This window comes from Pan paniscus, chromosome 6 (assembly GCF_029289425.2).
Source record: "Pan paniscus chromosome 6, NHGRI_mPanPan1-v2.0_pri, whole genome shotgun sequence".
Lineage (NCBI taxonomy): Eukaryota > Metazoa > Chordata > Mammalia > Primates > Hominidae > Pan > Pan paniscus.
Window position 1 is genome coordinate 53,168,820 of NC_073255.2, and position 21,136 is coordinate 53,189,955.

A 21,136-nucleotide genomic window follows, 5' to 3' on the forward strand; every position below is an offset into this window, starting at 1 on the left:
TTAATGTTCATCATTTCCTGAGAAGTCTTCAGCACCACCCCCTACACTAAATCTACCTCAACTCTGCTGGGGGGCTCCATCTCGGGGCGGCCTCCAGAGCTCAGCTCCCAACCTTGACTTTTCAGCAGTCTTCACATTTCCTTGGAACATATATTTGTGAGCTTCCTCTGGCCACTTGAATGATTCATGATTTTCCTTTGCAAGAGAAATTGACAGTGGTTTTGAAAAACATATTCAAAGTTTTATTTCGACAGAAATATTATCTAAGTGTTGACCTACATATGATACCTTCCCATAATTGGTGCAACCTGGAACTATGCTTCCAATGTCAGTAAGAATATGTTGATATAAATAAAATGTGATGAAGCAAATAAATTCTGATGATGTAAAATAAAGTATTTATGGTAGAATAGCTGTGACTAGGGAAAGTGTATAGATTCATGTGTATGTTTATAGACATAGATGTTATATGTTTGTGGTGTTTTCCGGGTTATTTTAAATATTATATTACCTATATTTGTCATTTAATTCCACATATGGTGTTTTGCATTTTGTCAATTAATAGGTATTATTCTAAAAGGTTTTTTTTGGCAAAATGATTGGTCGTTTAAAAAACTGATTGTTTCTAGGAAGATACTGATAAGATGTCCATGAAATCTTAGAGGTGGGGGTTGGAGATGCGGAGAGTGGGGACCTACTTCTGGAGTCTTTCCAGATGTTCCCCAGAGTCTTAGGAGCCTCTCCACCTGCAGTGGACAGAACAGGAGCCTCCCAGGCTGCACTGCTGACCTTCAGAGCACGGCAAATCCAGGTTTTATCCACCTCACATATGAATAACCACATATGATTTCTTTCTAATCATTGTGTTTGTGGCTGTGAATTTTGAAAAGCCTCAAGTTTCTTTAAATTTTTTTCATTTTCATATTTATTTTTTAATAGTATATATTTGAAGTGTACAACATGATGTTTTGATAAACATACAAAGTGAAATGATTACTACAAACAAATGAGCATATCTGTCACCTCAGAGTTATCTTTGTGTGTCGTGCGTGTGTGTTAAGAGTACCTAAAATCTACTTTCTTAGCAGATTTCCAGTATGTAATACATTATTAGCAACTATAATTCTCATGCTGTATATTAATTCTCTAGATGTGTTCATTCTACATAACTGCAACTTTATACCCCTTGACCAACATCTTCATTCCTCCCAAGTTCATCCCTGGTAACCACCACTCTATGCTTTGTTTCTATGGGTTTGACTTTTAAAAAGTTTGACTCTACATGTAAATGAGATCCTGTAATAGTTTTCTTTTTGTGGCTGACTTACATCACTTAGCATATCTTCTGGGTTCATCCATGTTGCTGCCAGTGGCATAATTTCCTTCTTTTTACAGCTGAATAATATTTTATTGTATATAATGTCACATTTTCTCTATTCATTCATCTCTTTAGAAACATTTTGGCTGATTCTATATCTTGGCTTTTGTGAATAATGTAAATATCTCTTTGGGACATAATTTCATTTCCTTTGGCTTTATACCCAGAAGTGGGATTTCTGGATCATATGGTAGTTCCATTTTTAATATTTTGAGGAATCTTCATACTGTTTTCCATAATGGCTGTACCAATTTGCATTTCCACCAACAGGGCACAAGGTTTCCCTTTCCTGCACACCCTTACCAACACTCGTTATTTCTTGTCTTTCTGATAACAGCCATCCTAACAGGTATGAGGTAATAAATAGCTCATTGTGGTTGATTTGCATTTTCCTGATGATTAGTGAAATTGAGCACCTTTTCTTTTACCTGTTTGCCATTTTGATGTCTTCTTTGGATAAGTGTCTGTTCAGGTTCTTTGACCATTTTTTAAATTGAGTTATTTGTTTTTCTGCTATTGAATTGTGTGTGTTCCTAGGAACAGAGCTTCAGGAAGTTAAGAGCCAGGCGATTTGGTGGAGAATTGCATGTTCTCTGCTGTGTGTTTAAAAACATGCTGTCTTGCTTGGGTGGCTAACAGCAGAGCCAGGAGTAAAATCTGGGCTTCTGTATTTCCACAGCCAAGGGCTCTTTCTACTACTCTGCAATGCACAGAAGCAACTGACATGATTGTTCTCTGTGTTTCCTGAGACTAATGAGAATAAATTAAAATCTTACAAATAAGTATGTGTGTTTCTAACCTATATCATTGCTATGTTTTCTAGGAAATTGAAAAGATATGGTCCTCGCCGAATCAGCTAAATTGTGAAAGTCTTAGCAAGAATCTTTCTAGCACCTTGGAGAGCTTCAAGAGCAGCTTGGAAAATGCCACTGGCCAGGACTGCACAAGCCAGCCGAGGCTGGAGACGGTGCAGCAGCACTTGTATATGTATGCTCTGATATTCTTTCATGCCCTCCCCAGTACTTCCATTCATAGAGAGGATGTCTAGGACTCTTTAAAATGTGAATTTCAGACAGTAGTCTGTATAATATACTCTTAATGTACATATTAATATGTATTTTCCAAACATCAAAGTTTTCCATGACAATTTTTGAGTGGTAAAATGTAACAGCAGCATTAATCAGAAGGCTAACTTTATTGGCGATAAAGATATTAGATATAAGAATGTAATCCACAACCTTGGTGGCACATGCCTGTAATCCCCTCTAATGGGAGGCTGATGTGGGAGAATCGCTTGAGGCTAGGAATTTGAGACCAACCTGGGCAACATAGCAAGACCCTGTCTCTAAAAAATAAAAGAAACAACAACAAAAAAATTAGCAGGATTTGGTGCTGTGCATTTATGGTCCCAACCACATAGGAGGCTGAGGCAGGAGGGTTGCTTGACCCCAGGAGTTCAAGGCTGCAGTGAGCAGTGATTGTGCTACTGCACTCCAGCCTGGCTGACAGATGAAGGGCCTGTCTCATAAATTAAATAAATAAATGAATAAATTTCTGTTTGAACAGCAAATATTTTTCTTTTCTTTTCTTTTCTTTTCTTTTTTTTGAGACGGAGTCTCGCTCTGTTGCCCAGGCTGGAGTGCAGTGGCGCGATCTCGGCTCACTGCAAGCTCCACCTCCTGGGTTCACACCATTCTCCCTCCTCAGCCTCCTGAGTAGCTGGGACTACAGGTGCCCGCCACCATGCCCGGCTAATTTTGTTTTTTTATTTTTAGTAGAGACGGGGTTTCACCGTGTTAGCCAGGATGGTCTCCATCTCCTGACCTCATGATCCGCCCCCTTCGGCCTCCCAAAGTGCTGGGATTACAGGCTGAGCCACCGCACCCGGTCGCAAATATTTTTCAAATTACCTTCATGTTTGATCAATTTTGCTTAGTGTTCTGAAAGTGTAAAGCACCAGAAGGGGAAATAAGGAACTTTGAATTCTGCAAATGACTTTTTCACTGAAAGAATGATGTTCATCTGACCCTGGCTATCCTAATTTCTCGTACGTTCCATGATCTATCCTATCTATTCTTTTCACAGTTGTGAAAAGCCATTTATTATGCATCCTCATTCCCCTGGTTCATCTCGCTTGGCAGGAGCTCTGAGAAAGAAATACTGGAGTGTGGGTAGTATTAATGGATATTCACATACAGATGGTGTTGGGAGGCATGTGGGTCTAATTGTTGCAGGAACTTTATGGAAATGTGATCTTGTTATCCAGTCCATCTCTTGGGAGCTGAGGCAGTATTATTCATTCCAACACTGTTTCTGATGTTTTAGCTTGCCTAATTTAGCTTTAATTTTCTGCCATTTTAGGTTGGCCAAAAGCCTCGAGGAAACTTGGTCATCAGGGAATCCCATCATGACTTTTCTCAGCAATTTCACAGTAACTGAGGGTAAGTGTGTGGTTTTCCAAGTTTGCTTGATTAAAAATTAAATTTAGTTTCTCATGCAAATATATTATTAAAATAAAACATACAACAGAAAATTTATGCTATATGTGATACATAATCATTTACAACTTGGCTGGTCTGATGTATTTGGCATTTATAAAGAAAGTCCTGAAATCCTAGGGTACCATATTGAAGCAGAGGAACAAAGAGAAGCTTCCGTGGTCTGGATTTTGCTCTGGCCTTGCCTCCTCGGACAAGCAGTTGATGTCTGTGTGTCTCTGTTTCCTTGGCTGTTCACTCTGTCAACTCATGAAGCTTCTTGTAGCATTAACATGCCATGTCTGAAGAATTCTGGCAAATACTTAAATGATCCCTCTCTTCTTAAAAAAGTGAGATGAGTAGATGCATGTATACAAGTGAGTTTCTTATAGCACTTGGTCACTGCTCCCTAAGAAGAAGCTCTTTCTTTCTTTCTTTCTTTCTTTTTTTTTTGTGTCTCACTCTGTCACCCAGCTGGAGTACAGTGGCGTGATCTTGGCTCACTGCAACCTCCGCCTCCTGGGTTCAAGCGATTCTCCTGCCTCAGCCTCCTGAGTAGCTGGGATTACAGGGATGTGCCACCATGCCCGGCTATTTTTTTTTTTTTGTATTTTTAGTAGAGACAGGGTTTCACCATGTTGGTCAGGCTGGTCTCGAACTCCTGACCTTGTGATCTGCCCACCTCGGCCTCCCAAAGTGCTGGGATTACAGGTGTGAGCCACCACACCCAGCCAGAAGAAACTCTTTCTAAAGTAAATGTTCTTAAAACATACAGGCCTTAGAGAGAGTAGACCAGTAACCAGAAAATACCACAGAACCTGGCATTTTGGTTTATTGTCATATAAATTATTTAAGTTATTCCCAGGGGAGTAAGGTATGACTTTATTTAGTGATTTATGGGTTGAATGGTGTGAAAGAAACTATCCTAGCCAGGTTGTAATATCAAATTTTGTTTTCACAGTCAGTAATGATCTAAACCTTTATTACACAAATTTCTTATTTTCCTTACTTTGCAGATGTAAAAATAAAAGATTTGATGAAGAATATCACCAAGTTGACTGAGGAGCTTCGCTCTTCCATCCAAATCTCGAATGAGACTATCCATAGCATTCTAGAAGCAAATATTTCCCACTCCAAGGTGTGGTGCTGTTTCTTGTCTGTCTGTTTTGCTCATGGAAGGAGCCTTAGCCTGAAGTCACTGGCACTGTGTTGTCCTTTCTTCCTTCTTGCCTTCCTCTCCTTTGGCTAGTGTAGTGGGTTGCTGCACAAATGATATAATTGGAGGCAGAAAGGAAACAAGAGAACAAGCAAGGAACCAAAGGGTGTCATTGTCCCATGCCAAAATCTTAGAGTTTTTAATTCCATAATATTTTCTTTATTTGGAGTTAGAACAAAGTTGGTGATTATTTATCCTGTTGATTTCCAGCCCTGATGCATGACACCTGGGAAGGGTCGCTTGATTCAGCAGGTGTTGCAAAATTCTTAAAATACCCAAAACCAAAAACAGCTAAAAATATCTAAGAATCAACTATGACTTCCTCTGAGTGGAGAGTGACTGGGCACAGTCTGACTGTGTGCTACCGTAGTGAATCACTGTGAACGCAAATGAGTAATGGCAGGTTGTGTCATCTCCAAGCTGAAAAATGTGATAAAACAATCAAAGAGCTACTGCAACAAACCAAGGGATGAGTAACACATACGGGCCACATGGGGTATGGTTTCTCTGTGGAAAAGGGGAACGGGGACATCTCATGTTTTCCACAGCAGATATCAACTGGATCCTTAGCAGGAGATTTTCTGAGACAGCTTTCAGCACTTCTAGTTGGGGTTTTATCTTCCTGTACAGAGAACCTTCCAGAAGTAGTAACCGTGGAGCTGACTCATAAGTGAACGTTGCAATTGACCATCAACTGGGCCCCAACACACGTTTAATATCATGTCAATTCTGGTTAATTGGGGCTTATTGCAAGCTTGACGGGTGGACTAATGAAGAATTAATCTAAATTAAAAAGAGATTAGAAGCTGGGAAACCAAAATTCAAATGACAGTGTCACCAAGTTACTTATAATAAGGCACTAAGTATTTATCTTCAAGGAAAAATGTCAAATTCAGCTTATTAAACATGCAAGAGCCAAGGAAAGCAGGGGGCAGTGCTGAAATTGTCTCTTCCCTACCTCGCATGATGCCTTATAGAGAAACAATGAAGATTTTTGGTTTAAAATCTTTAGCTATTGAAACGAGTAACAGGGGAAAGAAGCAGTGGCTGGAGTAATTGGAGCAGCTACCTGGGAATGTTTTAAGACCAGGATCAGATTAGCTAACTTCTGGGGTCCCTTTCAAATTCAGTTTTATGATACTTTTTGGGTTTGGGCTCAACTGTTTTTGATGACCACTGCCTGATGAAACAAGTGGCCACTGGGTGTCACTGCTGTTCTATTATGGGAGGGCTGTGCACAGAGAAGGCTCCTGTGGTGATGTGGTATTGTCTTGTGTAGACAGTTCTGCAGTGCTTTTTTTGCACTCTGTGTATCTTTCTCTACCTCTTTGTCAGTATGAATCATTATGATCGCCTAAACAGCTGGACAGTTAAATGATTGGGAGGAGTATTTAAAAAGTTGCATTCTTGCGTTTCAAATAAGTAATGAGATTATTTGCTTTGATGGTTAAGTATATCCATAAATGCACATGTATCTACAGATCCTAGGCAAGGAATTCACATTAGGTTAGGAGGTGACACTTTGGATACTTGTTTTTTCTAGATTGTCAGGTTTTTAGCAGCACCATATTGTTTCTAGTATCCTTTTCTTATCTTTCTTCCTGGGCTTCTCTACCATAGCTTTAGTCAGTTTGCAAATAATCACATCAGATTCTTAGTCCAGGCTGTTGGTGGCCTGCAGGGAATACTCTTCAGTGGTGCTAAAGCCCTGGCAAAATTGCAGAAATCTTCATTCATTCATTTCTTCCTTTATTCACTTAGGATGTTTCTGCATGACAGGCATGGTCCCAAAAACTTGGGCTCAAAGCCCGTGCTCCAAGGGAGCCAATGTTCTGTGGGGGATGACACAGTAAATATGCAAACAAACGAAGGTCAGTGTTAAGAGACCAGAAAGTTCTATGATGCAAATAGAACACAACAATGAGGACAGGTGGTCCCTGGAAGCCTCCCTGAATCGGTGAAGATGGATGTCAGACTGGAATGATGATGTGCATATGAAGAGCTATATGAGAGTCACAGAGCTGGGGCATTTCTGTCAAAAAACCAGAGACAGGAGTGAGCAGGAGGCAAATGCAGCAGATGCATGGATACCATCTCATTTTTCTTTCCTGCCCTCTTCCCTGGCTGCAGAGAACCTGCCATGGGCACCCACCCGTGGGAATTTCCTTTTTCTTGCAGAGCTCTATTCTCTAATATCAGCATCACCCAATTAAAACCACAAATCACAGGGGCTTGCTGGACACTGGAGCCCATCTAGCCCAGCCTTCTGTCCTGGGTTTGGATCCTGTCCACCTGCCCTGTGAAGCACCCATCCACTTCATGCTGTGTTCCTATGTTTTAGGCACATGTTCAAATCAACAATGACTTCCTTCTTTGTGTTGGGCCAAATTTTTATTCTTTTAAAATTAGCAATGAGGTCAAAGTGTCAGGACCCAAATAGATTGAGAGAGCAATCAAAAGTCGGCCCTCTGCCCCTTTATTTTCTGTGGTAAACAATTAGGCAGAGTTCACAGGACTTTTGCTAGGAAGATGAATATTTTTTCACAATCCTCAGTGGATTCATTCTCCCCGCCCAACAAATCTTAAGGAGGAAGGGAGAGGGCATTCCCTGAAAGTTCCAATCTCTTCTGGGAGACTCCTTCAAATGGAAAGGTATTCTGAAATTTTTTTTTTCTGTTTCTTTTGAGCAGAAATGATTGAGTTTGGTGAATCTAGTCAAATTTCCTTATCTCACTTGGGGCCGGTCCTGGGGGCTGGTTCTGTCAGTTGCGACATTAACAGAGCTGCTGGGCATAATTTATGGAGAGGGAGAGATTCCTCTTAGGAGTTTGGAAACATTACACATTCCATTTGTTTTAATACATGAAGTTTGTTTCCTGGAAAGCTCCAACAGATAGTTCTTGGTGAAACTCATTTCAGAGCAGACACTGGTCAAAATTTGCTCATTCTTTTTTTTTTTTCTTTCTCTGAAGACAAAAATTAATTAATGTGTGACTAGAGTTATGGGTTTCTGGGATCATGAGAAGTTTGGCCTGAAGTTTCCTGGAAGACACCATCTGTCGTGTGCAGAGTCTCATTCTAGAGAAAGTCCTTCCTAGGCCCTAGATTGCTTGTCTGGCTCTGTCACCACATCATGAGATTGGGGCTTATGGTCCTTGTAATCCAGGATTCACAGAATGAAGTGCACACACCCATCCACCACCATCTCGTTCTCTGGTGTTCTTAGAGTAGGGCTTTTCTCTTCTTTGATTTGTTTGATTTGTCGTCCTACCAGAGTATTCTCAGTAAATGTGGTAGGTTCTCATTAAACATTCACTAAAATAAAGTGAAATTCCAGCTACTCTCCTTCCATTAAGTCAGCTGGCGTTTCTTAGGTTTATGAAAGCCACGTTACCTTATTTGCTCATTAGGAATTCTGAGAAATGAGTATTGTGCTAAGGGCATTTGTGTCTCATTTAACTCCCTCTGAGCAGGGCATTTCTCTTCTTTCACAGATGAATGTGATGCTGTGGAAGTCACAGCTGGGAGAGGGCCTGAAATCAAACCCAGGTCTTTGAACTTGAACTGTGTTATTCTTCCATCACATGATGTTATTGCTTCAATTTGTTAAAAATTAATAGTTCTAAGAAAATTACTGCTTGCCGATGGGTTTCCTCTTCTCCTACTTGCACTTATGTAAATATTTTTAAACCTTAATTCCCCAATTGGCATTGATCTCTGCAAAAATGCTTCTTGCTAGTTTTGGCAAAATATTTTTTCCCTTTTATTTTTTAAAATTAAACTTTTATTTTAGGCTTAGGGGTGCATGTGCTGGTTTGTTATATAGGTAAACTTGTGTCAGGGGGTTTGTAGTACAGATTATTTCATCACTCAGGTATTAAGCCTAGTATCCAATAGTTATTTTTTCTGATTCTCTCCCTCCTTCCAACCTCCACCCTCAAACAGGCCCCAGTGTGCTTTGTTCCCCTCTTTGTATCCATGTGTTCTCATTATTTAGCTCCAACTTATATGTGAGAATTTGCAGTATTTGATTTTCTGTTCCTGTGTTCATTTGCTGACGATAATGGCCTCCAGCTCCATCCATGTCCCTCCAAAGGACATGACCTTGTTCTTTTTATGGCTGCATAGTATTCCATGGTGTATATGTACCACATTTTCTTTATCCAGTTTGCCCTTGATGGGCATTTAGGTTGGTTTCATGTCTTTGCTATTGTGAATAGTGCTGCAATGAACATACATGTGTAGGTATCCTCATGGTAGAATGATTTATATTCCTTTGGGTATACACCCAGTAATGGGTCAAATGGTAGTTCTCTTTCTAGTTCTGTGAGGAATCGCCACACTGGTTTCCACAATGGTTGAACTAATTTACATTCTCACCAGGAGTGTATAAATGTTCCCTTTTCTCTGCAACCTCATCAGAATCGGTTACTTTTTTGACTTTTTAGTAATAATCATTCTAATTGGTGTGAGATGGTATCTCATTGTGGTTTTGATTTGCATGTCTCTAATCATCAGTAATATTGAGATCTTTTTCATATGCTTGTTGGCTGCATGTATGTTTTCTTCTGAAAAGTGTCTGTTCATGTCCTTTGCCCACTTTTTAATGAGGTTGTTTGTTTTTTTCTTGTAAATTTTTTTAAGTTCTTTATAGATACTGGATATTAGACCTTTGTCAGATGCATAGTTTGCAAAACCCCCCATTCTGTAGATTGTCTGTATACTCTATTGATAGTTTCTTTTGCTGTGCGTAAGCTTTTTAGTTTAATTAGGTCCCATTTTTAAATTTTTGCTTTTCTTGAGTTTGCTTCTGGCATCTTCATCATGAAGTCTTTGCCCATTCCTATGTCCAGAATAGTATTACCTCGGTTGTCTTCCAGGGTTTTTATAGTTTTGGGTTTTACATTTAAATCTTTAACCCATCTTGAGTTGATTTTTGTATAGCATAAGGAAGAAGCCCAGTTTCAATCTTCTGCACATGGCTAGCCAGTTATCTCAGCACCATTTATTGAATAGGGAATCTTTCCCTATTGCTTGTTTTTGTCAGGTTTGTCAAAGATCAGATAGTTATAGGTTTACGGCCTTATTTCTGGACTCTATTTTCTATTAGTTCCATAGGTCTATGTGTCTGTTTTTGTGCCAGTACCATGCTGTTTTGGTTAATTGGATATTCTTTCAAGGTGTTTTTTAATATCAAATTCTGATACTTTAATTTGCAAAGTATCATTTTTTTCTCTCAACTTCATCAGTCACCAAAAGATAAGAGTATCCTTTATATTTTCATCCAAGTTGTTAGTGCAGAAAGATTACCATGGCATAGGAAGGTATCACCTAACACCTATTTATTTGTTTGGGCTCTTAAATCAGTTGCAACATGTCTGTCTGGGGTGTCTTGGTAATTTATTAGCCTAATAATTTCATCGTTAAAAGAAAATGACTTTATATTGACATGGCTCATTGATCATGACTGTATCGACATGGTTTCCAGCAATTTTCTTTTTCTTCAAGGGCTTACACATAATCTTTTGGATAATCCATGATTAGAATTCTTCAAGAATTGACATTATTATCCATTAGTAATTTCTAAAGTCTACTTTACAAAATAAAACCTGGATAGTTTTTATTTGCATCACGACTTCTTAAAAACTGTAGATAGTAGAACTGTCACTCTTTCTGAAGGCATGAAGAGGGAACAGGGAGAGAGGGAACTGGAAATGGAGACAGAGAAGGTGGTGGAGAGGGTGGCCAGACAGCAGCCGTGGCCTCACTGAAGAACTACAGCCAGGCTGAATGGTAGTTCTCTTTAAGTTCTTTGCGAAATCCCCACACTGCTTTCTACAGTGGCTGAACTAATTTACATTCCCACCAACAGTGTATAAATGTTCCCTTTTTCTACAATCTCACAAACATCTTTTATTTTTTGACTTTTTAATAATAGCCTTTCTGACTGGTGTGAGATAGGATCTCCTTGTGGTTTTGACTTGCATTTCTCTAATGATCAGCGATGGAACAATAGACATGGGGGACTACTAGAGGGGGACTACCAGATGGGGAGGATGAGAGGGGGAAAAAGAGTTGAAAAACCACCTATTGGGCACTATGCTCACTACCTGGGTGATGTGATGGTTCATACACCAAACCTCAGCAACACACAATTTACCCAGGCAACAAACCTGCATGTACTCCGTAAACCTAAAATAAAATTTGAGAAAACAAGGAACTGTAGCCAGATGATGCCTGCCTTACTGGGCAAGGACACCACTGGCACTGCCCTAGAGGCCAGCTGCCAAGATGCTTATCCACAGACCTCCTAGGCATCCTGTTTTACCCTTCCAGTGTGAAGATGGTTCTCTTTAGGAATATGAAAACCAAGAAGGAATTAATTAGTTCTCTTAAGTGTAATCATCATCCTTAATCAATAAACCCACCTAATTCTTATTCATCTTTTCCCTTAAATATCCTGTAAGTCAAAACTGTGCTTTTGCTGGCAGTGACTGATAGGCTTCTTAGTAGTAACGTCATTTTTGAGCACTTATATACCCTACCCCTGAGCTGAATGCTTTACATCTCATTTAATTCTCCCAACAACCCTTTGGAGTCCTTTGTCTTTTATTGTCATCCCTGGTTGTATAGACAAAGAAACTGAAGTGTGTAGATGTTAAGCAGCTTTCAGGAAGTCAGACGGTAAGAGCTGGAGTCAGGATCCACCACCTTTCCACAGTGTGGCTTCAGTCCTTCTGGACAGGTTCTCGCAGCCTTCTCCTGCCCTCCGATGCTCATCTCTTGTACTTGCCTCTTTATCCTGTGAGCAGCTCTGGGCTCAGATGGGTCCCCAATGGCAGAGAGCCACACTGTTCCTCTCTGAAGGGCGTAGGGCCTATTTTTAAATACCTGCGCTTCTTTCATTGTCTTGTCTTACAAATTCTAACTTGGCAGACTCTCTCTCCCCATCATCTCCAGTTCCCTCGAATCACTGTCCGTGTTTCCCTTCCGGTCACAACTGAGCTGAGGGCAGCCTTTCCTCCCATGCTTTCCCAACCTCTGAGTCTACAGCGAGCAGCTGGGCAACATGGAGGCCATCTCTGGTGCTCTCCTCTGAATGCGATTCGGGTTTCAGCAGATGTCCAATAAACAAAGCTCTTGCTAAAAATGCAAATGCCTCTCCTAAGGATCATTGTCATTTTTAAACCACATAAATACTCAGATAATTATCTAAGTGGCCAAGTGTGTATGAGCCAGGCTTGCAGGGCAGAGAGGCATCGCCCTGGATCCTAAGACCCCTTACAGCTTTCCAAACCAAACACGGACACACAGGAAAATCAGCAGGAACTTGGCATTCTGTTTCTGATAATTTGCAGCATTAGCCTATGCAAAGCCTGAGATAAAAGGTGCCTGTTTTACTTTGAATAGAAATCACACAAGATATTTCCAATCAAGCACAACTCAGTGTTGTCTTTGTTTTTCTAATCTTCCTCCCCTCCTACCTACTCTCAAACAGGAACAACGAACGAACGCAATACAATCTTTAAAAGATAAATAGTAATATTTGGAAAACCACAGGAAAGGAGAGGGAGCAAATGTGCTGCTGGGGCTGTGGCTTCTGTGCATTGTGACTGCGGAGCTTCCACATGACAGAGTGTGGGATCCTTTCTATTTGGTAAAAAGAGATGTAAAAAATTTCAGGACAAATATTTTTTGTCCTGGGACTACACTCTAAAAAACGTATTAAATATGATCTTGCATGGGGACCACTGTGTGACATGCTAGAAAGTAATTAAGACAAATGTTCTATGACAAATGCAGAAAGGACTCTCATTGGGCCAGCTTGGGTTGATGCTCATGAAAAGCCAGGGTGATTCCCCTGAATTGGGGGTTTGGATGAGGCCCATTTTCAGGGATAGTTTCATGCAAAAGCCTATTTTGTGGGACTGATCAAAGAGAGGCTCCTCTTGTGAAAGCAAAGGGTAGATGCCTATATTCTGCTCCCAACCTCCTCCTGAGAGCTTCCCCTCTGCCCAGAGACAGCATGATTGAAAACAGTGGCATTAAGGAACATTTCACCAATGTGTGTCTGCACAATGCCAGCCCTATGTGAAAAAAGGTCTTTTTGGTAAGTTAGTGATGAAAATACTTAATATTCTTTCTTAAAGACTCAAAATGCACACTAGCATACTAGAGTATCATAGCCATTGGTGATGATTAATTTTGTGTGTCAACTTGGTTAGGCTGCAGTACTCAGATATTTGTTCAAACATTATTCTAAATGTCCCTATGCGGGTATTTTTTAGATGACATTAACAGTTAAATCAGTAGACTTTGAGTAAAGAAGATTACTCGTCATAATGTGAGTCAGCCTTATCCAATCAGTTGAAGGCAAAAAAAGTAAGGAAGTCCCCCAAGGAAGAGTAAGTTCCATCTCCAGGTAGTCTGCAGATGTGAGCTGCAATGTCAGCTCCTTCCTAGGTCCCAAATCCGCTGGCCCACCCTGCAGATTTTGGGCTTGCCAGCCCCCACATTTGCATGAGCCAATTCCTTAAAATAAATCTCTCTCAATGTATGTATGCTATGTGTCACTTAATGACTAGGATTCATTCTGAGAAATGCATCATTAGGTGATATCATCATTATGTGAACATTATAGTGTGTACTTACACAAACCTAGCCGGTACAGCTTATTACACACCTAGGCTATATGGTATGGCCTCTTGCTCCTAGGCTACAAACCTGTACAGCAGGTTACTCTACTGAATACTGTAGGCAATTGTAATATCGTGGTAAGTATTTCTATACCAAAACATAGAAAACACAGGAACGTATTTTACTATACCTGTTCTAAACATAGAAAAGGTACTGAAAAATATGGTATAAAAGATAAATAAAATGGTATGCCTGTATGGGGTACTTGGCAGGAATAAAGCTACAGGACTGAAGTTGCTCTGGGTGAGTCAGTGAGTGAGTGGCAAGCGGATGTGCAGGCCTAGGACATGCCTGTACACCACTGTAGACTCAATAAACATTGTGTGTTTCTACATTTATAAAAAAAATTTCTTTCTTCAATCATAGATTAACCTTAGCTTACTGTAACTTTTTTTACTTTACAAACTTTAATTTTTTTTTTTTTAAGACAGAGTCTTGCTCTGTTGCCCAGGCTGGAGTGCAATGGCACGATCTCGGCTCACTGCGAGCTCCACCTCCTTGGTTCAAGCAATTCCCCTGCCTCAGTCTCCCAAGCAGCTGGGATTACAGGTGCACGCCACCATACCCAACTAATTTTTTTTGTATTTTAAGTAGAGACAGGGTTTCACCATGTTGACCAGACTGGTCTCAAACTCCTGACCTCAGGCAATCCACCTGCCTTAGCCTCCCAAAGTACTGGGATTATAGGTGTGAGCTACTGCGCCCTGCCGAAACTTTAAAATTTTAAAAAACTTTTGGACTCTTCAGTGATAACACTTATATTAAAACACAAATACATTGCACAGCTGTACAATTGTTTTCCTTTGTGTCCTTATTCTATAAGCTTTTTTCTATTTTAAGTTTTTTTACTTTTAACTTTTAAAATCGTATTTTTAAAACTTAAGACACAAACACACAGTCTAGCCTAGGCCTACATGAGGTCAGGATCATGAATACCACTGTCTTCCACCTCCACAGCTTGTCCCACTGGGCGGTCTTCAGGGGCAATAACATGCGTAGAGCTGTCATCTCCTGTGATAACAATGCCTTCTTCTGGATACCTCCTGAGGGACTTGCCTGTGGCTGTTTTACAGTTAAATTTTTTTTAATAACTAGAAAGAGTATACTCTAAAATAATGATAATATAGTATAGTTAGTACATAAACCAGTAATATAGTCATTTATTATCCTTGTCACTATTATGTACTGTACATAATTGTGTGTGTGATACTTTTGCTATGAATGGGAGTGCAGCAGTTTTGTTTACACTGGCACTGCCACAAACACTTGAATAATACGCCAGGCTATAACACTACAATGGCTGATGTCACTAGAAGATAGGAATTTTTTCATCTCCATTATAATCATATTTTTCATCTCCATTATAATCTTATGGGACTACCACCGTATATGTGGTTTGTCATCATGTACCAGATAGCGATATTTTGGTCAACAATGGACCCCATATAGGATGGTGGTCCCATGAGATTATACTACTGTATTTTTACTGTACCTTTTTACTGTACCTTTTCTATGTTTAGATATATTCAGCCACACAAATACTTACCACTGTGTGACAACTGCCTACAGGATTCAGTACAGTGACATGCTGTACAGGTTTGTAGTCTAGGAGCAATAGACCATACCCTATAGCCAAGGTATGTAGGAGGCTGTATCATCTAGGATGCTGTAAGTGCACACTATGATGTTCACACAATTAAACAATTACCCAATGGTGCATTTCCCAAATGTATCCTTGTCATTATGAGACACATGACTGCACACACACACACACACACACACACACGTTCTCTTGGTTCTGTTTCTCTGGAGGACCCTGACTACTACACCATTATTTATATCTTACTGTATTTTGGGAACATTTTATGGCATCTGTTGAGTTCTCCATGCTCTTCTTCAGAGCGCATGGTTCCTATTCACATAGGTTCATGCACTTCGGCCTCAGTTGGCCTGAATGTTTCACAGCAATCATACCCATCAGGAGCAAAAACATGGAGCAGGAAGTATGGTTTTTGTTTTATTTTGCTTTGTAGTTTGGCATATCACAAATGTCCTTAACTGAAAAGCATACCCAAATGAAGAGGTGTGTCAAAGCCTTTAATTGTGATGCATGATAGTAATAAACTAGAGACTAATATAAGTTGTCCTCAGTGCCTCCTTCTGAGTTTACTTGCTTTAAAAAAATATATAACAAGCTTGGTAATCCTGTTTTCAATCTAAAAATGAAGGAGCAAAAAATATCAGCTTCACACTGATGATGGTGAAAAGTGGAAGCTGATAAACTGAAAGCCAAGGGTAAGACTTAATATCAGACAAACGAGACACAGATGCTAACTACGGGGGTGGCATCGGAGAGTGGGTGCTTGGTGGGCATTCAGAGTGAGCCTCGTGGAGAGCAGAGGGACAGTTTCAGAAGGGTGATCCAAAGACCTCAAGCGAGGGCAAATTTTATAAGAAGTCAGAGAATGATGTGCACACTTCAGAAACATTTCCATCAAAATGTTGAGAATCGAACCACAGTTTGGGCTCCCCGCATCTGCAGGTCAGTCCCGGGAGTTGGGAAATCCACTCCTGGGCGACTCCCTGCCGATGAAGCTCTGGTCTGAGGTGGTGAAGCACATGACATCATAGGTATACTCACCTCTAATCTCTGTGCTTTGAAACAGGTTCTCTTCAGTGCCCTCACCGTAGCTCTGTCTGGAAAGTGTGATCAGGAAATGCTTCATCTCCTGCTGACATTTCCCGAAGGGGAAAAATCTTGGATCGCAACGGAGGAACTCTGTAGCCTGCCAGGGTCAAAAGTGTATTCTCTGATTGTGTTGCTGAGTCGAAACCTGGATGTGCGAGCTTTCATTTACAAGGTATGGAGAGCATGCTGGCTGGGGGCAGTCCTCTGCAGGACTCTGCTGTGGTGGCTGCAGATAAGTACAGTAGTCCTAGGGGTGCGGCAGTGGGAGATCAGCACCTGGCCACTCTGCAGTGGTCTCCACCAGCCTCTGGTGTCACCTGTTTGCTGAATCCAAGGTGGGGCTCAAGAAGACTTTGTTGTAATAAAGGGATGTTCAGGAGACCCTTCAGGGGGTCCTTGGAAATAAGTGTCAGGGCATTGGGACAGAGTTGGTGGTGATCTCCATGCTCATTGTGGAAGGACCCACTGCAAAAACACAGCACCGCTTCCTAATGCCAGGTGTTCTCTCCTCTGTAAGGGCCACCTCCCTGGAGCATGTTTGAGGAGGCTGGGATTGTGCATGGTCCACTCCTGAGCGGCCCGGGTTAGGTGCTGCTCCCTGCACGGTGGCCCTATCTGTCAGCGGGAAGCATCCAGCTCTGCCAGGGCCTGCCCTGGAGAGAATGTGGAGGGGTGGGCAGCACAGGAAGCCCAATCCCCTGTGTGTGCCGGCTCTGACAAGCATGATCCTCTGACAAGCAGCAGTGTGAGGGTAGGGAGGGACTGGAGGAAGCTAAAGATGACGAAGTCTGCAGGAGAGAGTGGAGAGTGGGAAGTGAGGAGGAGCTGGGGCAAGCCCAGGCCCAGCACTTTCCGGACGGGCCCAGAACCCATGTAGGGGCAACCCAGCTCCCAACCACAGCTCACTGCTCTCAAGCTGCCCCTTCCAGAAGCTTCTCCTCCTTCTGGCCTCTACTGTTTGAATCTTTACTTAAGTTTCCAGAAGCTTCCCCTCCTACCCTTAGGCACTGATCTTGCTCCAAGTACCATTGTTTTCCCTTTAGGGAAGTATTTCACAACCTCTGGGTTCATTAGAGAGGCTGCAGGGTTTGTACTATGGTAAGGTGGCTGTAGGCACCCTGAGTTTGGTTGAACAGTTTTATAGTCAGCAAAGGGTAGATTTGCCATTTCAGCCACTCATGATTTCCTTAGTTTCTATTACTTCAAGAGTCCAGGGAGTAAATGTTGGAATAAACACACACACACACACACACACACACACACACACACACTCCAAGAACAAATATTTGTTTTCAGAATGATTACATTTTAAACCCATAAGGAGGAGAATAAACATTTCTTGCATCCCCATAATTTGCAAACCCACCTCTATCTTGGTGGAATTCCTATTTTTCGCTAACATGCTTATGGTTTAGCTCTGCATTTGCTCACCACAGCCTCTCTTCCAACTTTACAGTTTGCTTTTTGGGAAACAGAGCTCCCATTGGCACGATGCTACTTTAGTGGCCACTTTGTTATGTGCACAAAGGTCCCCGATTTGAAGTAAGTGCTTGTAGAGGCCCACATAATTACTGTGACAAGGGCCATCATCTGTACCAAGATTCCTTTGAAGGATAAGATAGTGGGTTGGATTCAGTCTCCCAGACACAATGAAAATGACATCATCATTAATAACAACAGCTCTTATTTATCAGGTACCTTCTATATGAAAAGGGCTCTATGAAAGTTGATTAAATACAAGATATGGCTCAGGATGTTAGGGCAGCCCGACCTCCATGTGAGGGCCACGTGCAGGTGCAGCTCATTCCCAAGTCCATGTACTTTCTGATTCACTCAGCTGACAATGAATTTCTGAAGCCTTCAGCAAAGCACAGTTTGCTATATTAATTCGGCACATCAATCTGGTCTGTTGGAGCTGCGCTGGATCCCTGTCACTCCCCACCATAAGTCAGGGGCCGGTCACTGTGTGCCACTTTTTTTAAAGGGCAGCTGTAATTAGAAAGATGAGTAGAAAAAGTGACAAAAGCTACACACCATTTCTCCTGCTAGAGTTGTCTGTATAGTATGAATGGACAGAATTCTGTCATTATAAGCAGAGTGCCTCTGTGAAGGATGGAGCTGTGATCCCGGAGCCCTGAAAGTCATCTGCAGAGCTAACAGCTAAAACACTAATGAGCAAAAATAAGAAGCAGTGACAACTGGGTTCCTCTGCCCCAGCCTGGAAAACAGAAAATTCAATATGCAAATGACAGACAGTGGAAATTAGCTGTGATTTTCCCTGCTCTGTGCGAAGAGCTGGCATTTCCTCATTTATCCATTCATCCAACAAATATTTATTGAGCAACTAATATTTCCTGTTGCTATTTTATGCCCAGTAGCTACATAAAAGATCAAGACAGAAGAAAAGTCTTGCCTCCAGTGTAGAACTGAGAATATGCAAAAAAAAAAAAATCATGTAAAATACAGAGCATTTCAGTTGGTGATAGCATAAGTAAGCTTCAGAGGGCACTGCCATTTTTAAAGAATCCAGGTTAAATTCACATCCCTGAACCTTTCTAACTGTTAGACTTCAGGAAGACTTTTAATCTCCTCAAGCCCCAGTTTTCTCATCCACAAAACGAACAGTATAATGCACATCCCCATGGTATTACGAGGACTGAGATGATGTGTGAATGCTATGAATACTGTAAAGCAGTAGATAAATGTAAATTGCTTCACATATAAGGACTGCTCATATTTTGAGCCTCTTCTCAAATTTCCACCTTGGTCACCTCAAAGATACAAAGAAATATTTGGCAAATGATTTGAATTTTAATGATAGATCACATTTGTTTCTAGTTTACATTTTAACAATGCTAGTGCAATTCAGAGTGCTCCAAAACACCTGAGCTATATATACTCTAATGAAGATAACTTTCATATAGTACCGCAAAGGCGTCTCTGAAGTTCAAGCGAGAATAAAATCAAATAAACAAGTTTTCACAGCTCAAAAGATGCTTCTGAGTGTAAAAATACAGTGTTGGTTATTTCATGTTGTTTTGTTTTGTTTTTGTTTTGTCTTTTAGACTCTGATGCCTTCTGAAGCAAATGGCTTGCTCAACTCCTTGCTGGATATAGTTTCCAGCCTCAGCGCCTTGCTTGCCAAAGCCCAGCACGTCTTTGAGTATCTTCCTGAGTTTCTTCACACATTTAAAATCACTGCCTTGCTAGAAACGCTGGACTTTCAACAGGTGTGTGCTTCATCTTTGTCCCTAGGGAAATATTCAAATTTGCCCCTTCTTTGTATTTGCCCCTTTTTGCCTTTATCTTCCCACATCTAAAATTTGCATTAGACAGCAAAATACAGGAATGGAAGTACCTTTTCATATCTCTGGAAGCAACAGCATAACATAGAATAAGGCCTGGCATCTCTCTAAAAACTGCATGAAACTGATATTGTTGATCTACATTCCACCAGTGTGGAGATTGGGATAGTACATGCATTATCTATAAAGTAAGAAATTACTAACTCAGTTATTGCACAGATGAGATTTCAAGGGCCTGTTTAACTTAATTCAGAGAGCAAATTGCTTTCAAAAACCTTAAAACATATATTTACTTATAAATAATTGGCTTACAAGTTACAGATCATTTACTGCAAATGCAAACACAAACTTGATTTAGTTTAGTGGCTTGATATTAGGTTTTGCTTGAACTCTTTTTGCCTGGGATGGAACTGACTGGGCACGAATGAGGAGGAGTGTGGAAATTTTAGGGTTGGACGTGTAGGATGAGGAGCAAGATAACAATGTTCTCAGAACTGCCTTGGAGACAGAATGTAAGTCCATCATGTGATAGATAATTTGTATAGCTATAAAATATCTGGATATCTTGGTAGCATAGACATACATTAAGACTAGTAATTAGTCTGAATTAGTGATATTTTATGGATTAATAATTTATTACTGGACAAATAGTGTAAGGACTTATGTGTGTGTGTGTGTGTATATGTGTGTGTGTGTGTGTAGGTATGACATTTCCCTCTTCTACCAGGTATGTTGGCCAGAAAAATTACCGTAGTGTTTCAAATGGTATCCCAAGGACAGAAAACTCTAAAGCAGACATTCCATTCTTTTGACTTGTTGAATATCTTGTACATTCAGTGGAGGAAGGAACTAGACTTTCAGAAGTGTGTGAAGGAATTGTTTTAAGTCACTATGTAATTGCAATTTAGTTTTCTTATTTTCTCAGGTTTCACAAAATGTCCAGGCCAGAAGTTCAGCTTTTGGTTCTTTCCAGTTTGTGATGAAGATGGTTTGCAAGGACCAAGCATCATTCCTTAGCGATTCTAATATGTTTATTAATTTGCCCAGAGTTAAGGAACTCTTGGAAGATGACAAAGAAAAATTCAACATTCCTGAAGATTCAAGTAAGACAGTAGTAATATATATATGTGTTTAGATTCGTTTGTATCTTGATAATTGGCCTTAATTTATAGTAAGTATTCTGTCTGTGTATAAGGTTGCTATATACTGGCATAGAATCTTCTGCTTCCACCTCCCCAAATGCTGGCATGGCAGCTGGCTTTGAACGGTCCTAGTGCCTTTGAGCACAGACAGATCCTCTCACCTGGGTCACTAAGGAACTGTGTCACCAAGGAAACGTCTAAAACACCTGAAACCCCAGCCCCATTGGTTTCC

The 21,136-nt window shown here is 40.7% G+C and overlaps 1 protein-coding gene across 2 annotated transcripts in view; it reads left to right on the top strand.

Moving 5' to 3' along the window:
• ABCA13 (ATP binding cassette subfamily A member 13) overlaps nt 1–21,136 on the top strand; it is a 513,749-nt gene that overhangs the window by 122,038 nt on the left and 370,575 nt on the right. For both annotated transcript variants that reach the window (XM_063606228.1, XM_003805826.7), the window contains exons 21-26: nt 2,202–2,365; nt 3,740–3,819; nt 4,872–4,993; nt 16,435–16,629; nt 19,523–19,687; nt 20,688–20,865. In XM_063606228.1, the coding sequence (XP_063462298.1) occupies nt 2,202–2,365; nt 3,740–3,819; nt 4,872–4,993; nt 16,435–16,629; nt 19,523–19,687; nt 20,688–20,865 (904 nt within the window). The remainder of the gene's footprint in view (nt 1–2,201; nt 2,366–3,739; nt 3,820–4,871; nt 4,994–16,434; nt 16,630–19,522; nt 19,688–20,687; nt 20,866–21,136) is intronic.